Below are 22868 nucleotides of genomic sequence, written 5' to 3' on the forward strand. Positions count from 1 at the left end.
TAAATTTTCCCCCAGTTCCTCTCCCACACTGAGAAGCGGGGTGGCCCAGTGTATAGCGCTTGGGAAGTACAAGTCGGCAACATCTAGAGACGGTCCCTACCCAACAACGGGCTCACAGTCTAGAAGGGGGAGACAGACAACAAGACAAAACATGTAGACAGGTGTCATACTGACACTGGCTATTTCAAGAAGATAACTATATAAAAACTGATAGTTTAAACTACATTCAAGCTTATAGTACAAACCATGAATTCTGGAGACAGTATTAGTGTTCTGGAAGTTAAACATTTTACTGCAGGGTTATAGTTACCGTTCTGGTTTGTCCAAGCCATAAAGTCAAGTCTCTGGAATGCCCTCCCTCCGCACATCCGCCAAACTAGCTCTCTTCCTCCCTTCAAAACCCTATTGAGAGCTCACCTCCTCCAGGAGGCCTTCCCAGACTGAGCCCCCCTATTTCCTCTGCTCCTCCTCCCCTCCCCATCGCCCCCACTCCCTCCCCCTGCCCTCCCCTCTTCCCCTCCCCACAGCACTTATGTATATTTGTACATATTTATTACTCTATTTTATTAATGATGATGTGTATATATCCATAATTCTATTTATCTATTTTGATGATATTGACACCTGTCTGCTTGTTTTGTTTTGTTGTCTGTCACCCCCTTCTAGACTGTGAGCCTGTTGTTGGGTAGGGACTGTCCCTATCTGTTGCTGAATTGTACTTTCCAAGCGTTTAGTACAATGGTCTGCTCACAGTAAGCGCTCAATAGATACAATTGAATGAATGAATGAATTAAAAATATACGTAACATTGACACAGGCATAGCTAGACTAGAAATTGCCAAGGACCAAATTTTGCCAACCTCACTTTATCCTCGGCTCAATCCTGATCCTGACTCACCCAGCCCAAACCTGGCCCTATTATGATCAGAACTGGACGGGGCCTGGGGCAACGCGGCTAAGGAACGCTGCATTCATGCAGCGAACATACAAATAATCGATGATCTTAAGAATTGCTCGGACTAGAAGTTTCAATAGCCTTCCGGATGAAAATAAGAAAGAGGAATCTCTGAGAGGTTAAAAGGTGATGGCTGAAACTGACTCCAAACCCTCCGCAGAGTCTGGCTGAATCGGACCCATTTGGAAGGTTGGATTCAGGACTCACAAGTCATGATTTGCTCTAATTTGCGCTGATTTACTCCCACCTTTTTTTACTAAAGCAGCTCCATGGCTCAGTATCAGTCAACATCTGCCAAACTAGCTCTCTTCCTCCCTTCAAAGCCCTTCTGAGAGCTCACCTCCTCCAAGAGGCCTTCCCAGACTGAGCCCCCTTTTCCCTCTCCTCCTCTCCATCCCCCCTGCCCTACCCCCTTCCCCTCCCCACAGCACCTGTATATATGTTTGTACAGATTTATTACTCTATTTATTTTACTAGTACCTATTTACTATTCTATTTATTTTGTTAATGATGTACATTTAGCTTTAATTCTATTTGTTCTGACATCTTGACACCTGTCCACATGTTTTGTTTTGTTGTCTGTCTCCCCCTTCTAGACTGTGACCCTGCTGTTGGGTAGGGACCGTCTCTATATGTTGCCAACATGTACTTCCCAAGTGCTTAGTACAGTGCTCTGCACACAGTAAGAGCTCAATAAATACGATTGAATGAATGAACGAATTTATTGAGAGCTTACTATGTGCAGAGCAGTGGATAATAATAATAATAATAATGGCATTTATTAAGCGCTTACTATGTGCAAAGCACTGTTCTAAGCACTGAGCATTGTTCTAAGTGCTGTTGAAGTGCTTGGGAGAGTACAATATAATCAATCAATCAATCAATCGTATTTATTGAGCGCTTACTGTGTGCAGAGCACTGTACTAAGCGCTTGGGAAGTACAAGTTGGCAACATATAGAGACAGTCCCTACCCAACAGTGGGCTCACAGTCTAGAAGACTTATAACAGAATTAATAGACGCATTCCCTGCCCACAACAAGCTTACAGTCTAGAGGGATGCTCCATCACAACACCTTATAAAAGAGAAAATGATTCCATCCTCATCGCCAACAAGGAGGAAATCCTATGTTTCAATATCACTGTAAGTATTCTCTTGAACACAAACCTTTTACTATCAAAGATAATAATAACAATAATAATGGCATTTATTAAGCGCTTACTATGTGCAAAGCACTGTTCTAAGCGCTGGGGAATTTACAAGGTGATCAGGTTGTCCCACATGGGGCTCACAGTCTTAATCCCCATTTTACAGAGGAGGGAACTGAGGCACAGAGAAGTTAAGTGACTTGCCCAAAGTCACACAGCTGCCAAGCGGCAGAGCCGGGATTTGAACTGATGACCTCTGACTTCAAAGCCCGGGCTCTTTCCGCTGAGCCACGCTGCTTCCCTACTTCCCAAGCGCTTAGTACAGTGCTCTGCACACAGTAAGCGCTCGATAAAAGATGAGGTTCTATAAAGCGTAGAAAGTTTACCAATGTGAGAAGAGATGACATTCGTTCCAGCTACTGAGGAACTTACCATTGCAGTTAGAGCAACAAGAAATCACGAAGCAGCTGGAATTGATAGCATCCCTATTGAGATTTCTAAACCTAAAGGAGTCATCCTGCTTAAACATTTCTGCAGTTTTTTCATAAAAATATGGAACACTGAGAAGACATTATGGGATTTCAAAACAGCCATTATCATCACCAACTTCAAAATGGGAGCTAAAAGATCAGAATGCAGTATCCACTGTGGCATCTCATATAGTGGAAAGAGCCCGGACTTGGGATTCAGAGGTCGTGGGTTTTAATCCCGGCTCTGCCCACTTGTCAGCTGTGTGACTTTGGGCAAGTCACTTAACTTCTCTGCACCTCAGTTTCCTCATCTGTAAAATGGGGATGAAGATGTGGGCCCCATGTGGGACAATCTGATAACCTTGTATCTATCCCAGCACTTAGAACAGTGCTCAGCACATAGTAAGCGCTTAACAAATACCATCATTATTATTATTATTATCTCACTGGTTTCCAGTGCTGGCAAGATCCAAGTCAGTGTCCTGGACCAGGTATAAAGGGAACATTGTTGACTGCAGTTACCAGAATTGCAATGAGATTTCAGAGCATGGAGTAGCAGTGGGGACATGATCTTCACAACACATTAGATACAAGGAATGCACAGGTCTCATAGCATTTTCCTAGACTTTGAAAAAGCATGTGACATCTTCAGCAGTTATGAACACTAACAACTTAGCAAATTTGACAACATTAAGAAGTTCATCAAGCTTTGGAGATTGTTCCACCATGGCTTGGCTGGTCATGTCACCCCACCCTCAGCCCCACAGGACTTATGCACATACTTGTAAATTACTTATTTGTTTTCCTGTTTGTTTCCCCCTTTAAACTGTCAGCTCACTGTGGCCAGGGCTACCAACTCTTCTGTACTATAATCTCTCAAGTGTTTAGTTCAGTGCACTGCACACAGTGAGTGCTCAATAAATGCTACTGATTGATTGATTGGTTGATTGGTGCCACAAATAGGAAAGCCCTAAATGATTTTTTTAATGGCATTTTGTTAAGCATTTACCATGTGTCAAACACAATTCTAGGTGTTGGGGTCAGGGCATGCTAACTAGGTTGGACACAGTGCCTGTCCCTCAGGGGGTGCACAGTCTAAGCAGGAGAGACAACAGGAGAACGGGGGCACAGAGAAGTTAAGTCACTTGCCTGAGGTCACACAGCAAGAAATTGGCAGAGCCGGGATTAGAACCCAGGTCTTCTGGCTCTCAGGCCATGCTCTTTCCACTAGGCCATGCTGTTTCTCATGGAATGGAGATGGGTAATGGCTCCTACTCCAATAGGTAAAAAGCTAGATTGGGTAGTAAGTCCAGTGCTGTTCAGCTTCTCCTATGAAGCTCTGCTAGAAGATATACCATGAAATCTGGCTGTTGTTGTTAGAATACACTTCTGATCGTGTGCAATAGTGTGGCTGGGACTGAGGGTACCACATCGGACTTTTCAGCCACTTTGGATCCCCAGCTACTAGCCTCACTGAAAGAGAGACACACACATTCAAGAATTGCAGCGTGCAGATGAGAGTGCTGAAGAGGGAAGGATCATCATCATCATCAATCGTATTTATTGAGCGCTTACTGTGTGCAGAGCACTGTACTAAGCACTTGGGAAGTACAAGTTGGATATCCCCAAGAAGACATGTTGGTGATTGTGAACCACCCCAACAAGTCATCCTGACATTGTGAAATGAAGAAAATGGGGGTAGCTTCATTCAGTAGGGAAATGTTATTTGCAATCCAAGATCTCCACTGCAAACCAAAAATTGGAATGCCATTGTGGAATTCTGAGCAACAAAAATGACACAATGCACTAATAGACAAGGGAGCAGAAAATTGAATCAAGAAAGAAGAAAGTCAGTTATCCTTTGGGGGAACATCAGATAGGGTGGCAATGGTGCGTCAGGCCTCAGACCAATCTGAAGTGCTCAGAGCTGTAGTGCTGTTCACCCTACTTTTTATTGTGTGGTCTAGGCTCGCTCAAATACCTCTACTCGGTTCTTTGAGCAATTACATCAGCGGCACATCTGCTTTGCTCCGCATCACCTGGCAAGATAGACTCCCAAACAATGAAGTTCTGGAACAAAATCAGTTTATTAATATTGATTAGAGGCTCACCTCAAAATAGTACCTTGAGGAGATTATGTGAGCACTAGGACACCCAAATAGCAGCTGCTTGGTGAGCTGAAATGTAACTGCCAAAATTCAGGGGAGGGTGGAAATGCTTGAAGGAGCAGACTCAGACAGTGTAATACCACAGATAAAAGCTGTCACCTAATGACAGTAAAAGCCCTGGTTTAATGCACTGCAGTCCTAAAAGAGTAGCATTTTTTTTTTGAGCATAAGCTTGAGAGGATCATGAGAAAATAAGAATAGCACCAGGAGGTTTTGCAACAACAAACATAAGTAAAACAAGGGGATGACCTTTGTGTGTGCATTATTTGGTGGGGATTCTGAGTTTTGCAGCGGTCTGTTCAGCCACACTTGTATTCATAGGTCAACTTCACTGTGAGGGGCAGCATGTTCAAACTTAAAGAACTGTATCTACCCAGTTAACTTTTCTTCGAACAAAACTCATTTTACAACGAGATTGAAATGCAGAGGGGATAGGAGGTGCTTTCTCAATGCTGAAACAAACGAGAGTCATTCGCTTGCACAAGGTACTGGGGTCAGGCCTTCAGTTAACAGGAAATTGGATACCTTGAGAGCCATTGTGGGCAGGGAATGTGTCCGTTTATTGTTGTATTTTACTCTCCCAAGTGCTTAGTACAGTGCTCTGCACACAGTAAGGGCTCAATAAATACGATTGATTGAATGAATAAATGAATGAGGTTTGAGTGGATCACCTTTTAGACTGTGAACCCACTGTTGGGTAGGGACTGTCTCTTTATGTTGCCAATTTGTACTTCCCAAGCGCTTAGTACAGTGCTCTGCACATAGTAAGCGCTCAGTAAATACGATTGATGATGATCACCTAGGTCTAAGATTAGGCACTTCAACACAGTCAATCAATCAATCGATTAATCGTATTTATTGAGCGCTTACTGTGTGCAGAGCACTGTACTAAGCGCTTGGGAAGTACAAGTTGGCAACATATAGAGACGGTCCCTACCCAACAGTGGGCTCACACCTGCCATTCCTATGGAAAATCCATCCCCACCATAAAACTGTGAAAAAATGGAAGTCTTGGGAAAATAGCTTGGTTCTGGGAGTCAGGACATCTGGGTTCTAGTCCCACCTCTGTCACTGATCTGCTGAGCGACCTTGGGCAAGTCACTTGCCTTCTATTTATTCTGATGACTTGACACCTGACCACATGTTTTGTTTTGTTGTCTATCTACCCTTTCTAGACTGTGAGCCCGTTGTTGGGTAGGGACCGTCTCTATATGTTGCCAACTTGTACTTCCTAAGCGCTTAGTACAGTGCTCTGCACACAGTAAGCACTCAATAAATATGATTGAATGAATGAATGAATGAATCTGTAAAATGGGGATAACATATTTGCTTTCCCTACTTCTTAGATTGTAAGTCCCAACCAAGTAGGGTAGGAACTCTAACCTATCAGATCACCTTATATCTCTCCTAGCCCTTAGCACAGCATTTGGCACCTAGTTAGGATTTAATAAATACTGAAATTAAAATAATAATTATTACCAATTTAAGAGAAGAGCCTAAATCTAATAATCTAAATAAAACCAGGAAGTGTATTCAAAGGAAGAGGGTTTTCCAATGTTGATACGTTACAGAGCAATGGTTTAATTTTGCAAAATTGGATAACAAGAGGATCACAAGGAGAAATGTGAATAAAGTTGATTTTTTTATTGAGGAAGGCTAAATTAAAGTGAGGCTAATGGTCAGGGAAGGAATTGCAAAAAATTGCGGTGAGACGCAGTGTTATTTTTGAAAGAACCACAGTGCCATCTGTAATCAAGTAGCTACACAGGCATAGGAGTAAATTGGAGAAAGAGAGAGAGAGAGAGAGAGAGAGAGAGAGAGAGAGAGAGAGAGAGAGAGAGAGAGAGAGAGAGGGTTTTTGGGAGGGAGAGATAAATCACAGCCTACTGGGTTCTGGACAGGCTGAAACGATAAAAGTGTGGTATCATGCTGGTTACAGAACTCAGCAAATCAGAGTGGGGGTATGTTCTCTAAAGTAAAAACAAATAAGACTTCTATAACAAATAGGAACGAGAGATCAGATCCTCGTACTGGTGTAAAGACTTGTTTTTCAGTTCCTTATCCAAGTTCTGAGCACAAAAGAGATACAAAAGTTAAATGAAATGGATGTAGAGATCAGCAGGTAGATCATTTAAGGGCCCTTGGACTTAGTTCCAGCTCTGCCAACGACTGTGAGAAATTGGGGGTCATTTAACTCCATCTCTGTTTATCCATCTCCCTGCCTGAGATATAACTGTGAGTCATATTCCCCCACTGTATAAGCTGTTCCAGTTTTCCATCCCAGTTTATTCTGACTTTTCCTCATTTCCTTCTCTTGTCACCCAGTCAGTCAATCTCTCCTCTTCTTCTAGCCTGCCTTTCCTCCTCTCTTCTCATCTGCCTGTCTGCCTCTCCCTCTTCACTCTCTTCTCCCTGTCACCAAATCCCCATTCCCCCTTTCTCACAGGTCCTATTCATCCAGCACTCCTTTACCCCCTTCTTGTCTTCTCTCCTTTCCTCCTTACTTCTATTACATTTTTTTAATGGTATTTGTATAGTGCTTCCTATGTGCCAGGCATTTTACTAAGCAATGAAGTAGATACAAGCTAATCAGTTTGGACACAGTCTCTGTCCCTCACAGAGCTCACAGTCTTAATTGCTATTCATTCATTCATTCAATCATATTTATTGAGTGTTTACTGTGTGCATTCATTCATTCATTCATTCATTCAATCGTATTTATTGAGTGTTTACTGTGTGCAGAGCACTTGGGGGAGTACAATACAACCATAAATAGTCACATTCCCTGCCTTCAATGGGCTTACAGATGAGGTAACTGAGGCACAGAGAAGTGATCTGCTCAAGGTCACACAGCAGACCAGTTGCGGAGGTGGGATTAGAACCCAAGTCCTTCTGACTCCAGGCCTATTCTCTATCCACTAAGCCATGCTGTTCATGGGTCTCACAGTCTTAATCTTTAAAGATAAGGAAATTGAGGAACAGAGAAGTTAAGTGACTTGCCTGAGGTGACACAGTGGACAAGCGGCAGAGCCTGGATTAGAACCAAGGTCCTCTGACTCCCAAGAACATACCCTTTCCATTAGGCAATGTTGCCTGCCACCTTCCTTCCGCTAATTGCCTTCCCTTCGGTTTTGCCCATATACTTAGGTCTGTATCCATTAAGAACTCTGAAATTCACCCATCCTCACCTCCACAACACTTACGTACATATCCACTCGTAATTTACTGTAATATCTTTCTCCCTCTCTTGTCTATAAACTTCTTGCATGTAAGGATTGATTCTACTTACTCTATTGTACTGAACACTCCCAAGTGTTTAGTACAATGCTGCACAAAGCCCTCGGTAAATACTACTGATTGATGATTTCCTCTTATACTTACCCTCCCTTCCTTCATCAGTGTCTATCCCAAATGCTAAAATGAGTTTTTCAGAGAAATGGGCAGTAGTCAGATGAATTAAATGGAAGAAAAATTAGAATCAATGTATTCAGATCTGTGTGTGCGCACACACACACACACACTCATTTACACACAACCCATGAAGAAAACCAACCACATCACAACTAATGTTGAAATAGTAGTAATTGTATTTAGTGAGTGCTTGCTGTGTGCAGAACACTGTACTAAGCACTGGGAAAGAGCATACAGATGGGAACTAAACAAGGACTCTGTTCCTGGAGGGACTCACAATTTACAAAGAAAGCCAGCTGTTGGCAACTACTCTGGGAATCAGAAGACCTGGGTTCGAATCCTGGTTCAGGCTATAGCTGACAAAACCTGGCGACGACCTCACGTACGAGCAGCAAAATGGTCTGGTAGAAAAAGCACGGTCCCGGGAGTCAAAAGACTTTGGTCTAATCCCGGCTCTGCCACTTGTCTGCTGAGCCACCTTGGGCAAGTCGCTTAATAATAATAATAATAATGATGATGATGATGATGGCATTTGTTAAGCACTTACTATGTGCCAAGCACTGTTCTAAGCACTGGGGAAGATACAAGGTAATCAGGTTGTCCTATGTTGGGCTCACAGTCCTAATCCCCATTATACAGATGAGGTTACTGAGGCACAGAGAAGTCAAGTAATTTGCTCAAAGTCACACAGCTGATTAGTGGCAGAGTCAGGATTAGAACCCATGACCTCTGAGTCCCAAGCCCGTGCTCTTTCCACTAACTTCTCTAACTTCTCTAACTTCTCTAACATAACTTCTCTATACCTCAGCTCCCTCATCTGAAAAATAAGGATTCAAAACCTGTCCTCCCTCCTACTTCGATTGTGAGCCCCACGTGGGACCTGATCATCTTGTATTTACCTCAGTGCTTAACAAATACCATTATTATTATTATTATGCCCTTAGCAATCTACTTCACTCACCCATCTACTTGCTCATTCGTTCCACCCCCAACCCCGCAGCATATCTTTAAATTATATATTATCATCATCATCATCAATCGTATTTATTGAGCGCTTACTATGTGCAGAGCACTGTACTAAGCGCTTGGGAAGTACAAATTGGCAACACATAGAGACAGTCCCTACCCAACAGTGGGCTCACAGTCTAGAAGGGGGAGACAGAGAACAAAACCAAACATACTAACAAAATAAAATAAATAGAATAGATATGTACAAATAAAATAAATAAATAAATAGAGTAATAAATATGTACAAACATATTATGAATTCTTTATATTAATGTCTGTCTCCCCTCCTAGACTGTAAGCTCATTATGGCAGGGAAAGTGTATCTTAATTCTGTTGTATTCTCCCAAGCACATAGTACAGAGCTCTGTACATAGTAAGTGCTCAATAAATACCACCGACTGACTCTATCCTATGCCCCAGTGGGATCATGGAATGCAGGAATGAGAGAGTGAGAGGATCTGTGCAAACCACTAGCACTGTGAGCAATTCCTCTGTGTAGATTCCTTGTCCTGAAGTCTCAAGGCTGAGACGCATCTGTTATTCCTCAGGGAAATCACCTTCATCCTCACAGGACTTTGTTCTCGCGATGACAACTCCTAGCACTGTGTTTAAAGGGATTTGCTTTAAACAGAGCTCTTCAGGGGAAGACACAGAAATGAAAAAGGCTCTCAAAAGGGTGGTTTTCGTTACATCTGACTTTTTAATTAAGGAAGATCCAGCTGGTTACACTGAGAGGAGTAAAAGGAGTGAGACGGAGGAGATTTGTTTCCTGGCAAGTTTTTGGAACCAGCTGTCTCAGAAGGATAAGACTGTGAGCCCACTGTTGGGTAGGGACTGTCTCTATATGTTGCAAATTTGTACTTCCCAAGCGCTTAGTACAGTGCTCTGCAAACAGTAAGCGCTCAATAAATACGATTGATGATGATAACCAGAAACTCAATTTAGAGACGAGCATCCTCCTGTGGTAGAATGGAAGGTAGCTAACAGCACAATGAAAAAACAGCTGGGGTTGGGGACTTGTTCCTTGCTGCTTGACAATCCTGCCTCAGAGAAGATGCTGGCTCTTTTGCTGATTTGCTCTTCAAGGCAATAATAATAATGATGACGGTATTTGTTAAGTGCTTACAATGTGCCAGGCACTGTACTAAGCGCTGGGGTGGATACAAGCCAAGCGAGTTGGACAGAGTCCCTTTCCCGTGTGGGGCTCATACTCTTAATCCCCATTTTATGGATGAGCTAACTGAGGCCCAGTGAAGTGACTTGCCCAAGGTCACACAGCAGACATGGGGTGGAGCCAGCAGTAGATGAAAATATATAAAATAAATAAGTAGATTATTAAAGAAAAGCCATTCAACAGGGTCTTTCCCCCTTCATTAATTTGGAAAGTGTCTTTCTTTCATTGAAATAGAGCAGTTTACCAAAATGATTGGTAGGACAGGGAGAGGAGACAGAGCAGAAGGGGATTTATTCATCCTTAATGCTTAGCCAGAATCATGAGGCCGAGTGAACATATGCATGGGATAAGGGTAACAAACAATGAAGGTTGCGTCGTGAAGCAATTATAACTCCTGGCATCCCAGAATGTCTGAATTGTCTGCATAACATCCAGCTACTTGTAATCAGAGGATTCACATTCCCATTTTAACTACTTCTGTGTAACTGCTGTCATTTTGGGGGAGTAGAATTCTTGACTGTCGTTCTGCTCCCTGGATCTCCAACTCCAATGCCCGTCTTCCAGTTCTGATGGACAAATGTCAGATGCATTGGCAGGTAGATTTTTAAGCTACTACTTACCTCACCTAGCATGCTCAAGGGGTGAAATAGATATTAGATGATGATGGTAACAGCATAATAATAATAATAAGGGTATTTGTTAAGCGCTTACTCTGTTCCAGGTACTACTGTACTTACTCTGTTCGAGGTATTACTCCATTTATTTATTTATTTTATTTGTACATATTTATTCTATTTATTTTATTTTGTTAATATGTTTTGTTTTGTTCTCTGTCTCCCCCTTCTAGACTGTAAGCCCACTGTTGGGTAGGGACCATCTCTATATGTTGCCAACTTGTACTTCCCAAGCGCTTACTACAGTGTTCTGCACAGAGTAAGTGCTCAATAAATATGATTGGATGAATGAATGAATGAAGGTACTGTACTAAGTGCTGGTGTAGATAGAAGATAACTGGGTTGGACACAGTCCCTGTCCCAGAATGGGCTCACAGTCTTAATTCCCGTTTTACAGATGAGGGAACTGAGGCACAGAGAAGTGAAGTGACTTGCCCAAGGTCACACAGTAGACAAGTGGTGGTGCCAGGATTAGAACCTATGACCTTCTGACTCCCAGGCAGGCCTGAGCTGTCTCCATTAGGCCATGAAGATTAGCCAAGTCTCTAAGCAGAGAACTGTTGGCTATGAAATGAGACGGAGTTTAGGCTAGAGGGAAGTCACGGGCAGAAGGTCGGCAGGGAGACAGGTGATATCAAGATCTGGAGAGTAGGTTGGCATTTGTATTTGTATCATATTTGTACTAATTCTGTCCTCCACTGGACCTCCACTATCTGCCTCCTTCGCTCTTTTCCTCGAGCCACTGAATGCTGCTGGCAGAAATCTAAACACCAGGCCAACCTTGTCCACTTTAAGTTTGTCCTTTCTTGCCCTCTCCTCTGCCCAGCAAAACTATTTCTCTTCCTTTATTGACACCCATGCCCATCACCCTCGTCAGCTGTTTCGGACATTCAACTCCCTTCTCAAGCCCCCTGTCTCTCCCCCTCCCCCATCCCTCGCCCCCAAAGATCTGGCCGCTTACTTCATTAGGAAAATTAACACCATCAGGTCTGAGCTCCTCCAAATCACCCCTCCCCCTCCCCCCTCCTCCCTCCTCCCAGTCTCCCTTCTACTTTCCCATCCTTCCCAACAGTATCTTCATAGATTTCCTCCCTTCTCTCAAGTGCCACCCCCTCCATGTAGGCATCAGACCCCATTCCCTCCCACCTTATAAAAACTTTTACCCCTTCCCTCCTCCCCTCCTTAGCTTCCATCTTCAACTGCTCACTCTCCAATGGCTTCTTCCCCTCTGTCTTCAAACATGCCTGTGACTCCTCCATCCTAAAAAAAACCCTCCTTTGACCCCACAGCCCTCTCCAGTTATCACCCCATCTCCCTCCTACCCTTCCTTTCCAAACCCCTGGAGTGAGTTGTTTACACTTGCTGCCTCAAATTCCTCTCCTCCAATTCTCTCCTGGACACCCTCCAATCCTCTCCTGGACCCCCTCCAATCTGGCTGCTGCCCCCTCCACACCACTGAAACCGCCCTCTCAAAGGTCACCAATGACCTCTTTCTTGCCAAATCCAACGGGTCCTAATCCATCCTATTCCTCCTCGACCTCTCAGCTGCCTTTGACACTGTCGACCATCCCCTTCTCCTCTACACGTTATCCAACCTTGGCTTCACAGACTCCGTCCTCTCCTGGTTCTCCTCATCTCTCTGGCTGTTCATTCACAGTCTCCTTCAAGGGCTCCTCCTCGCCCTCCCACCCCCTAACTGTAGGCATCCCTCAAGTGTCAGTTCTTGGTCCCCTTCTATCTCTATCTATAATCACTCCCATGGAGAACTCATTCGCTCCCACAGCTTCAACAATCATCTCTATGTGGATGACACCCAAATCTATATCTCCTCCCCTTTTCTCTCTCCCTCCAGGCTCACATCTCCTTCTGTCTTCAGGACATCTCCACTTGCGTGTCCTCCCGCCGCCTAAAACTCAACATGTCCAAGACAGAGCTCCTTATCTTCCTTCCCAAACCCTGTCTTCACCCTGACTTTCCTGTCACTGTGGACAGAACAACCATCCTAACCCGTCTCACAAGCCCACAACCTTGGTGTCATCCTTGACTCCACTCTCTCATTCCGTCACCAATGCCTGCTGGTCTCACCTTCACAAAATCGCCAAGATCTGCCCTTTCCTCTCCATCCAAACCACTGCCACGTTAGTACAATTCTCCAGTGGTTGCCTATCGACCTCCCTATCAAGCAAAAACTCCTCACTATTGGCTTCAAAGCTTTCCATCCCCTTGTCCCCTCTTACCTAACCTCCCCTCTTTCCTTCTACATCCCAGCCTGCACACCCCGCTCCTCTGGTGCTAATCTTCTCACTGTGCCTCATTCTTGCCTGTCCCACCATGGACCCGTGGCCCATGTCTTCCCTCTGGCCTGGAATGCCCTCCCTCCTCAAATCGACCAAACAATCACACTTCCCCCCTTCAAAGCCCTACTGAAGGCTCACCTCTTCCAAGAGGCCCTCCCAGACTAAGTCCCCCTTTTTCTCAGCTCCCCCTTCCCTTCCCATTGCCCTGATTTGCTCCCTTTCCTCTACACTCCCTCCCTGCCCCACAGCACTTGTATATATGTGTACATATCTATAATTCTATTTATATTTATGCCTGTTTTATTTGTTCTAATGTGCATATATCTCTCTAATTCTATTTTTACTGATGCTACTGATGCCTGCTAACTTGTTTTGATGTCTGTATCCCCCCTTCTAGACTGTGAGCCCGTTGTGGGCAGGCATATTCTCTCTTTGTTGCTGAATTGTATTTTCCAAGTGCTTAGTACAGTGCTCTGCACACAGTAAGTGCTCAATAAATACAACTGAATGAATGAATGAATTTATATTAATGCTTGATTACTTGCTCTGATGTCTGTCTCCCCCCTTCTAGATTGTAAGCCTGGTGTGGGCAGCAATTGTCTCTATTGCTGAATTATACTTCCCAAGTGCTTAGTACAGTGCTCTGCACACAGTAAGCACTCAATAAATATGGCTGACTGAATGAATTTCCAATTTTATTCTTTTATGAGCACTATTTGTAAGTAGTTTTGGTGTGTCTATCTCCCTCTTTAGATAGTGAGCTGCTTGCAGGCAGGTAATGAGTATCTTGTTTCTGTTGTACTCTCCCAAGTGCTTACTACAGTGCTTTCCATTCAATAGGCACAAGGTAAATGCTACTGAATGATTGATTGATTGGTTGGAAGAGAGATGAGTCCCAGACACTCACTAATAAACTTTTGAGAGGCAGCGTGGCTCAGTGGAAAGAGCACAGGCTTTGGAGTCAGAGGTCAGAGGTTCAAATCCCAGTTCCACCAACTGTCAGCTGTGTGACTTTGGGCAAATTACTTCACTTCTCTGTGCCTCAGTTACCTCATCTTTAAAATGGGGATTAAGACTGTGAGCCCCCCATGGAACAACCTGATCACCTTGTAACCTCCCCAGTGCTTAGAACAGTGCTTTGCACATAGTAAGCACTTAATAAATGCCATTATTATTATTATTATTATTTTGAGGTAGGATCCACCACAGTCTGTTTCTGTTTGCCTTGTTTGCCTTTCCCTTTGTCTGTCTCTCATTTGTTTCTTTCTTTCTCTGGCTTATGAACTGCTCTCAAATCCTTCTTTCCCTTCTACTTTTCCACCTCACATTCTTGGATCTTGGATTCAGTCTCTAGAAGTGAACCCCCTACCCTTTCCCTACAACATTCCACTTCAGGCTCAAGAAAATCTGGGCATTTTATGTTAGGAAAAATGGACTAATTACACCCACATAGTACTGATATGGTGGTCTTGGCCTCTACGTTTAACCGGTGGTCTTTAATGAAACATGTTAGTTAACTTTTGAAGCATCGGCATGCATTTGGGCAGAAATTCTATTTCTCTCAGTTACTTTTCCTCCTCCCATAAAGCCATTTGATTTTTCCCCTTTCCTTGACTTTCTGTGGCTTTGACATTCCAGAGATTAATCTTACAGTTACTTCTAAAATCCTTCTCTTTACAGTTCCTGGCCAGGCATTTTGTATGGAAACTTTGCATGCTCTCATGCTTCAGGTCCCAGAGTCTCAGCAGTTTAAAATACTGGAGTTTTACAGAAATTTTCCACAGACTCTTTCCAGTGTTTGACCTTGAATCTCTGGCCCTCATCCATTGGCATTTCACTATCAGAAGGTGAGATAATCCCAAACCTTGAACAGACTGCAGTTCATCCTCACTGATTCTTAGGTTATGCACTTTTCCAATTCTCATCTTTCTTTTCCTTAGTTTGTTCACTGTGTCATTCTAACCTTTTCCTTGTCACCCAACTCTCAGTGTCATTGATTTTGATTTTGTTTGATTTTGTTCTGACGACTTGACACCTGTCTACATGTTTTGTTCTGTTGTCTGTCTCCTCCTTCTAGACTGGGAGCCCGTTGTTGGGTAGGGACCGTCTCTATATGTTGCCAACTTGTACTTCCCAAGCGCTTAGTACAGTGCTCTGCACACAGTAAGTGGTCAATAAATACGATTGAATGAATGAATTGATTTCTCTTTATTCTGGTTTATTTAATGGTACACGATTTCTGCATTTTCACTTGGTGCTTAACTTGGTATTTTTTTGTATCATTGTATTTTCAATATCTTCCTTTTCCCCCACCCCAAATCATTCCAATGTATAGCATTGAATAACCAAGGCAGAGAAACAGGGAAAAGTGGAAGAGAGGACTGGAAAAGAATTTACAGTGATAGAGGAGCCAAAAAAAGGAGGAAGCTTGAAATGAAAATTCTCCTCCCTTCTACCAAGCTCTGAGCCATTTTACAACGTATTAAGGCAAAAGCTATATCCTTAGACTACGAGCTCTATGTGAAACATGGACTGTGTCCAACCTGATTGTCTTATATCTACCCCAGCACTTAGTACATTGCTTGGCACACTGTAAACATTTTAACAAATAACACACACAAAAAAAGCACAAATCTGTAAATTCTGATAAAGAAAGTTTGGTTGGGGAGGAGGTCGAAACTCTTTACTAAAATGAAATTTGGAGGGTGGGGGGGAGTAGTTACCAGTGGATTTTTGGCATGATATTGTTGTCCCCCTTAGAGCAATCAGAATTGAAACAGTTTTTCATAGACTTCTTTTTTTTCTGAGTTCTGGGTGTTTCCACAAAGTCCAGAACAAGTACTCCAAGATTTAGGATTAACTTCTCTGAGTTTCTTGATGGTAATTTTAGGTGCGCTGGAGGCAGGGTATTTTTAGTAGGGAGTTGGGGAGCTAGTATTTCAACTTTAATAAAGATGACACAGTCCCAATCAATCAATCAATCCAAAATGGTATTTATGGTACCAATGGTATTTATTGAGTATTTACTATATCCAGAGCACTGTACTAAACACTTGGAGAGTACAATATAAGAATGTTGGAAGATGCTGTCGTGGATAGAGCATGAAGCTGGGAGTCAAAGGTCATGGGTTCTAATCCCAGCTCCGCCACTTGTCTGCTGCGTGACCTTGGGTGAGTCATTTAAATTCTCTGTGCCTCAGTTACCTCATCTGTAAAATGGGGATTGAGACTGGGAGCCCCACGTGGGACCAGGACTGTGACCAACCCAGTTTACTTGTATCCACCCCCGTGCTCAGTACAGTGCCTGGCACATAGTAAGTGCTTAACAAATACCACAAATATTATTATCATCATTACCCACAAGGAGTTTGCAATCTAGAGGGGGAGACAGACATTAAAATAAAGTAGAGATAGGAGAAGTGGCAGAGTATATGGATATGTACATAAGAGATGTGGGGCTAAGGTTGGGTGAATATCAGGTATTCCTGCTAGTGAACAGATTGCACTGAGCATGTAGGCAGGCAAGGAAGCAATTGTGAGGTGACGGGAAAGGTATTTTTAGCTGCAGGACCCAAGGATTGTCCACAGTATAATGCTGATTCTGTGCCGGACAGCCATAATTCATCAGGCAGTTGCCTTGGTAGTCCTTTCTGTCTTTACTGACCTCATTCACTAGCTATTTTCAGTACTACTGCTGGCCCTGATCATCTCACTGGTTGCCCTGGGTGGTTCTTTGGTTAAATGGCATAGCCCAACAGACATTCCCCTCCAAGCAGAACTGGAACTAGAACCCAAGTGTCCTGACTCCCGGAGATGTACTCTTTCCCCTTCCTTCGTAGTAAGGCTTGCCCTGCATATGATGACTGCATTAGGGACTCAGATAATTAACGGCAGAAACAATGCGGTCATGGGTGAGTGCGTTTAGCTGAAAATTACCTTGGGCCCCTACAAGGTAGTTGGCCCTATGCAGGATTATAAAAACGTAGTTGTCCTACCATGTGATTCTTTTGTTTGTGTTAAGGATGAAAAAAAGGAATAATAATCATTACCTGCAGAAATTATCATCACACAACCCTTAAATTAGATATAGACACAGTGACCTAAAAGGCTGAAGAGTATGAATGTGTTTTCCTCTTAGATTTGCACAGGATTGGTGAAAACTTGTTACAAGCAGGGGAATTTGTCTGCTAATTCTGTTGTACTGTACCCTCCTAAATGCCGAGTATAGTGCTCTGCATATAGTAAGCACTCAATAAATTGTTAGAGTGATGCATTAGCAGAGATGTTTCTAGGTGGGGCTTGGGCACTCGGACCATAGGAGGAGAGAGATAGAGAGAAAGAGAGAGAGAGAGAAAAAGAGAGAGAGATTGATTGAATATGTGCATAATTGCTGTGGGGCTAGGAAGGGGTGATTACCGGTGAAAATCCAAGTGTAATGGCAGTACAGTAGACAGTGGGAGAAGAGGAAATGTGGGCTCAGTTGGGGAAGGCCTCTTGGAGGAGATGTGCTCTTAATAAAGGTTTGGAGGTGGGACGAGTGATCATCTGTCAGATATGAAGGGGGTGGGTGTCACAAGCCAGAGGAAGACCGGGGGTGGGGGCCGTTGGCAGCATTATAGACGAAACTGAGGTAAAGTGATGAGGTTGGTGTTAGTGGGGCCAAGTGTGGCCAAGGGTTTTAATTACTACTCCTGCTGGGGGTGGAGTGGGGCTGCCTTCCCCCTTGGCATTAGACACAGGGTTACTATGCAGTTGGCAGGAAACATGGATGCAGAACAGAGGGTGCAAACCGTTTGCCAAGGGGAGCCAGGGTGAGAGTCCCTTGCTCCCAGAATCCTGGAGGATCTTCGATATTACCTAATAATAATAATAGTGGTACTTGTTAAGCACTTACTATGTTCCAAGCACTGTTTTAAGTGCTGGAGTAGATACATATTAATCAGGTTGGACACAGTCCCTGTCCCACACGGGGCTCTCACTCTTAAATCCCCATTTTACAGATGAGGTAATTGAGGCCCAGAGAAGTTAAATGACTTGCGGAGGTCACACAGCAGACATGTAGAGGAGCCGGGTCCCTTCTGCTGTGCTCTATCCACTAAGCCATGCTGCTTCTCTAACCAGTGCTCAGACAGGTCTCCTCAATAATAATAATAATAATGTTAAGCACTTACTATGTGCCCAAGCACTGTACTAAGCGATGGGGGAGATACAAGATAATCAGGTCCAAACACATGGGTCCCCCAGGCTAAGTAGAAAGGAGAACAGGTACTGAGTCCCCATTTTACAGATGAGGGAACTGAGGTTCAGAGAAGTTAAGTGATTTACCCAAGGTCACACAGCAGACAGTTGGTGGAGACAGGATTAGAACCCAGGTCCTCTGATTCCCAGGCCTGTGCTCCTTCAACTAGGCCATGCTCCTTCTTTAAGGCAGCTTCCAGTCAGAGATCCTCCACGTGAATCAGGCATGAGCTTGGTTTGAGAAGAGAAACTGAGAAAGCAGCCAGGGTAAAGGGAAGAATTGAACTCATGCTGTTTACTACTATTTTCTCTAGCAGGAACAAAGACATCTTAGGGACACACACAGACACGTTCCGAGCAAAGAAAGATAGTGCTCAGAATGTTAATCGGCATCAGAAAAGATTTTAATTCTAAGAGAAAACAAAACATCCTTTATTAATCTCTAAAACTGGCAGTTGGTTAATGAACACAGTCTGATCAGTTTCTTTGAATTCTGGACAGAAGACTGTTAGACAGACATGGTGTTCATTCATTCATTCATTCAATTGTACTTATTGAGCGCTTACTGTGTGCAGAGCACTGTACTAAGCGCTTGGGAAGTACAAGTTGGCAACATATAGAGACGGTCTCTACCCAACAACGGGCTCACAGTCTAGAAGGGGGAGACAACAAAGCAAAACATGTGGACAGGTGTGGTTCTGTGGAGGTTCTGAGGTGTTTTCAGAGCGAGGTTATGTCTCAGCAAACTTTGCCTCACCCTTCTTCCCCTCCAAAGCCCATTTAGTTGTGACCCAGGTCCAGGGATTCAAATCCAGTCTGACTCCAGATAATTCCTGATCTGGAGGACCCTGGGCTTCCAGGGCAGTGCTAGTCTAGGTCTGGAGCTTTGGATCACCTCTGGAAGGCCTGGGAGTCCGTTGGGGATCCCTACTACCAGCCTAGAATATAGAGACGGTCCATCCTCTCCCCACAACACCTGTATATATGTATATATGTCTGTACACGTTTATTACTCTATTTTACTTGTACATATTTATTCTATTTATTTTATTTTGTTAATATGTTTTGTTTTGTCCTCTGTCTCCCCCTTCTAGACTGTGAGCCCGCTGTTGGGTAGGGACCATCTCAATGTGTTGCCAACTTGTACTTCCCAAGTGCTTAGTACAGTGCTCTGTACACAGTAAGCGCTCAATAAATATGACTGAATGAATGAATGAATGAATGAACTGCCTGGCCAGACCCCATTCCCAGATCCAAGGCCTGGCCTCTTGGAGTCCTTCAGGACCCACTTAGAGCCTGCCAGGACCTCAGGGATCTCCCAGACTCTCCTGGGATCAACACCTCTGGGCCCAGGGAGACAGGAGGGAGGGCAGGAGCCAAGGTTGGAGCAAGTGCCCCAAACGTTTTTCTCACCTGACTCCTCAGTGGAATCATCAAACTCAACCTGGAACAAGTAGCCGGTGTTCCAGACACGGCGGCAGCGAGATGGATCATAGTTAATTTTCAAGTGTTTCAGGTGAGGGTCGTAGACACTGTCTCTCCACTGGATACGGATAGGAGATTGTCGAGTGCCTCCTGGAATCGACAACTGGCTTTTCCAGAGCGGATGTACTACGGCAGGGACAAAAGTACGGACAGTGACGAGGAAACCATCCTGCCGAGCTGCTCGGCGGCCCAGAAAAGTGCTTTGTTTCCAGGACTGTGACTTTGCAAAACTCAAGAGAAAACCTAATCATTTCGCTGAGGAACTCTCCAGGGGCAATAGTTTTCATTTCTAACAGGCCTGTCCAGGACCCAGAATCTGTTCTCAATTATTTGTGAGCTTCTCCTTAAAAATCACTTTTATCTTTTTTCATTTGTTCATCACTGATTTTTCTCTCCCTCAGTTACCGGTGACTTGGGCTTAACTGTGTTATTTCTACAGAATTTGGTCATATGAATTCTGACCACCCTTCGGTTTTTTTATGCCATCCCCACTATTCTCTCCTCTTGTTTTCTTGGCTCCACAGCCCTTATCTTCTCAGCTCTCTGTCTTGATCTTGGGCAAGTGTGACTTTGGGCAAGTCATTTCACTTCTCTGTGCCACAGTCTCCTCATCTGTAAAATAGGGTTTAAATATCTGTTCTCTCTCCCTCCCTCTTAGACTAGGAGCCCATTTGGACAAGGACTATGTCCGACCTTGTAATAATAATAATAATAGTATTTTTAAGTGCTCAGTATGTGCCAGACAGTATACTAGGCGCTGGGGTAGACGCAAGATAACAGACCCTGTCCCACATGGGGCTCACAGTCTTAATCCCCATTTTACAGATGAGGTAACTGAAGCACAGAGAACTGAAGTGACTTACCCAAGGTCACACAGCAGACAAGTGGCGGGGCCAGGATTAGAAACCAGGTCCGCCGACTCCCAGGACTGTGCTCTTTCCACTAGGTTATGCTTGTATTTACCCCACTTAGCACACTGCTTGGCACATCGTAAGTACTTAACAAATGCCACAATTATTATTATTATTATTGATTTCCTGCCGGACCCACTGAATTCCCACCCTCAAGTTTCTCCCAGACCAAAGGTGCCTCTTCCCTTCAACTTCCCAGTTCTGTTGTCTCCGCAGCCCAACTCTTTTCCCAACACTGGATTTCTCCCACGTCCACAGCTCATGCCTTCCATCAGTTCTGTTCTCTCAACCAATCACCATCTCTCTCAATTGCACTAAAGGAAATTCCCCTTACTGCCGTGAGAGATTTGTATTTTAACTATCTGATTTTCCATCATTAATGCTCTTCCCCTCTCCTTCGCAGTCCACACATGTACAAAACATACAGAAAGCCTGACCCAGTGGAAAGAGCACAGACCTGGGAGTGAGGAGACCCGTGTTCTAATCCTGGCTCTCCTACTTGCCTGCTGTGTGATCTTGAGAAAGTCACATAATTTCTCAAGAGCTCAGTTGCCTCATCCTTAAAATATGGATCTGTTACAGTGCTCTGTACACAGTAAGCACTCAATAAATACCATTGACTGATTGATTGATGAGACAGTGTGAGAGGTGGCTGAGAGGGAGCAGGAAGGCCGGGAGAAAAGTGGAGTCCTGGAGAAAAATGCCAGAGAAGTTAAGTGACCTGCTTAGCACTTGGGAGAGTACAGTATAACATTAAACAGACACAACCCCTGAACATCATGAGCTAACAGTCTAGTCACCAAAGTCTGTCTCCAATTTCCTTCTCCCTCAACCTGCCTTATAAACCGTGAGCCCTCGTGGGCCAAACATCTTGAGCGATTCAATCAATCAATCCATCAATCATATTTATTGAGCGCTTACTATGTGCAGAGCACTGTACTAAATGCCTGGAGGAGTGCAATATAACAGAGTTGGTAGACGCATTCCCCACCCACACTATGTCCTTGTACTTTCAGTGATTTGCACCCAATAAGCCTCAACAAATACAATAAGTACCAACCATCATCGTAATAAAAACTACCTTGAAATAAAGAAAAAACCATGTATCTACTCACATGCATCATTCCTGCTCCTGGGAGCACAGACATCCAAACAACATGCCATTATTCGCTGATTTGGGATAGTTTTTCTCAGCTCCTTGCCCAGTAATGGGAGACTAAAGACTGTCATTATTATTTTCTTCGTGCTTGGATTTCTTTGCCAGGTCCTTCTTCGAAGTTGGGGTGGTTTTCCAACCACCCGTTAACTGAAAGTCTGGGAGCTGTTTTTGAACTCAAAGAGACTAGGGTGCCCAGCAGACTTTACTAAAGCCAGCCCCAAAGCTAGCATATATCCCGCTCTCTAAAAATAGTTAATTTTCAACCCATTCATGTCCTGACCTCTGCATTAGTTTTAAGTTTAGCTTGGAGCAAAATAGGGCAGCTGTTATTTGTTGAATGTGTACTCTTCATTTTGGCTCTGTAAACACTGCTGACTTTGGGATCTGATTTGTCTCTTCCATGGGTAGGGAAGTTTTTCCTCCCAGAGTATCTCAATCACTGCAAAACTTAATGTTCTTTAGACATACCTTACCTTTCAGCTGGAATCTGTGGTTTTTTCCCCCTGATTTTAACCAGAATTACTAAAATCAGGATAAACAGGAATAATGGCCCAGACTACATACAGTTCCTTGCTTCCAAAGAATCTGTAGCATTTCACTGAAGGAAATGTGAGGAACGCTTAGATAAGCAGCATGGCTCAGTGGTAGAGCATGGGCCTGGGAATCAGAACGACCTGGGCTCTAATCTGGGCTCTGCCATTTGTCTGCTGTGTGACCTCGGGCAAGTCACTTAACTTCTCAGTGTCTCTGTTCTCTCATTTGTAAAATGGA

General features: G+C 43.8%; 1 protein-coding gene across 2 annotated transcripts in view; it reads right to left on the minus strand.

Annotated features, from left to right (window-relative positions):
* Positions 1-22279, minus strand: part of CA5A (carbonic anhydrase 5A) — a 33417-nt gene extending 11138 nt beyond the window's left edge. Inside the window, exons 1-2 of one of the 2 annotated variants that reach the window (XM_038754611.1) lie at positions 22054-22275; positions 19956-20153 (exon numbers count right to left, since the gene is read on the minus strand). In XM_038754611.1, coding sequence (XP_038610539.1) covers positions 19956-20153; positions 22054-22168 — 313 coding nt within the window. In that variant the 5' untranslated portion in view covers positions 22169-22275. Of the gene's footprint in view, positions 1-19955; positions 20154-22053 lie in introns of both variants that reach the window. The other variant, XM_038754612.1, reaches the window with a different exon arrangement.
* Positions 22280-22868: the final 589 nt, after the last annotated feature.

Source organism: Tachyglossus aculeatus, chromosome 11, assembly GCF_015852505.1.
Source record: "Tachyglossus aculeatus isolate mTacAcu1 chromosome 11, mTacAcu1.pri, whole genome shotgun sequence".
NCBI lineage: Eukaryota > Metazoa > Chordata > Mammalia > Monotremata > Tachyglossidae > Tachyglossus > Tachyglossus aculeatus.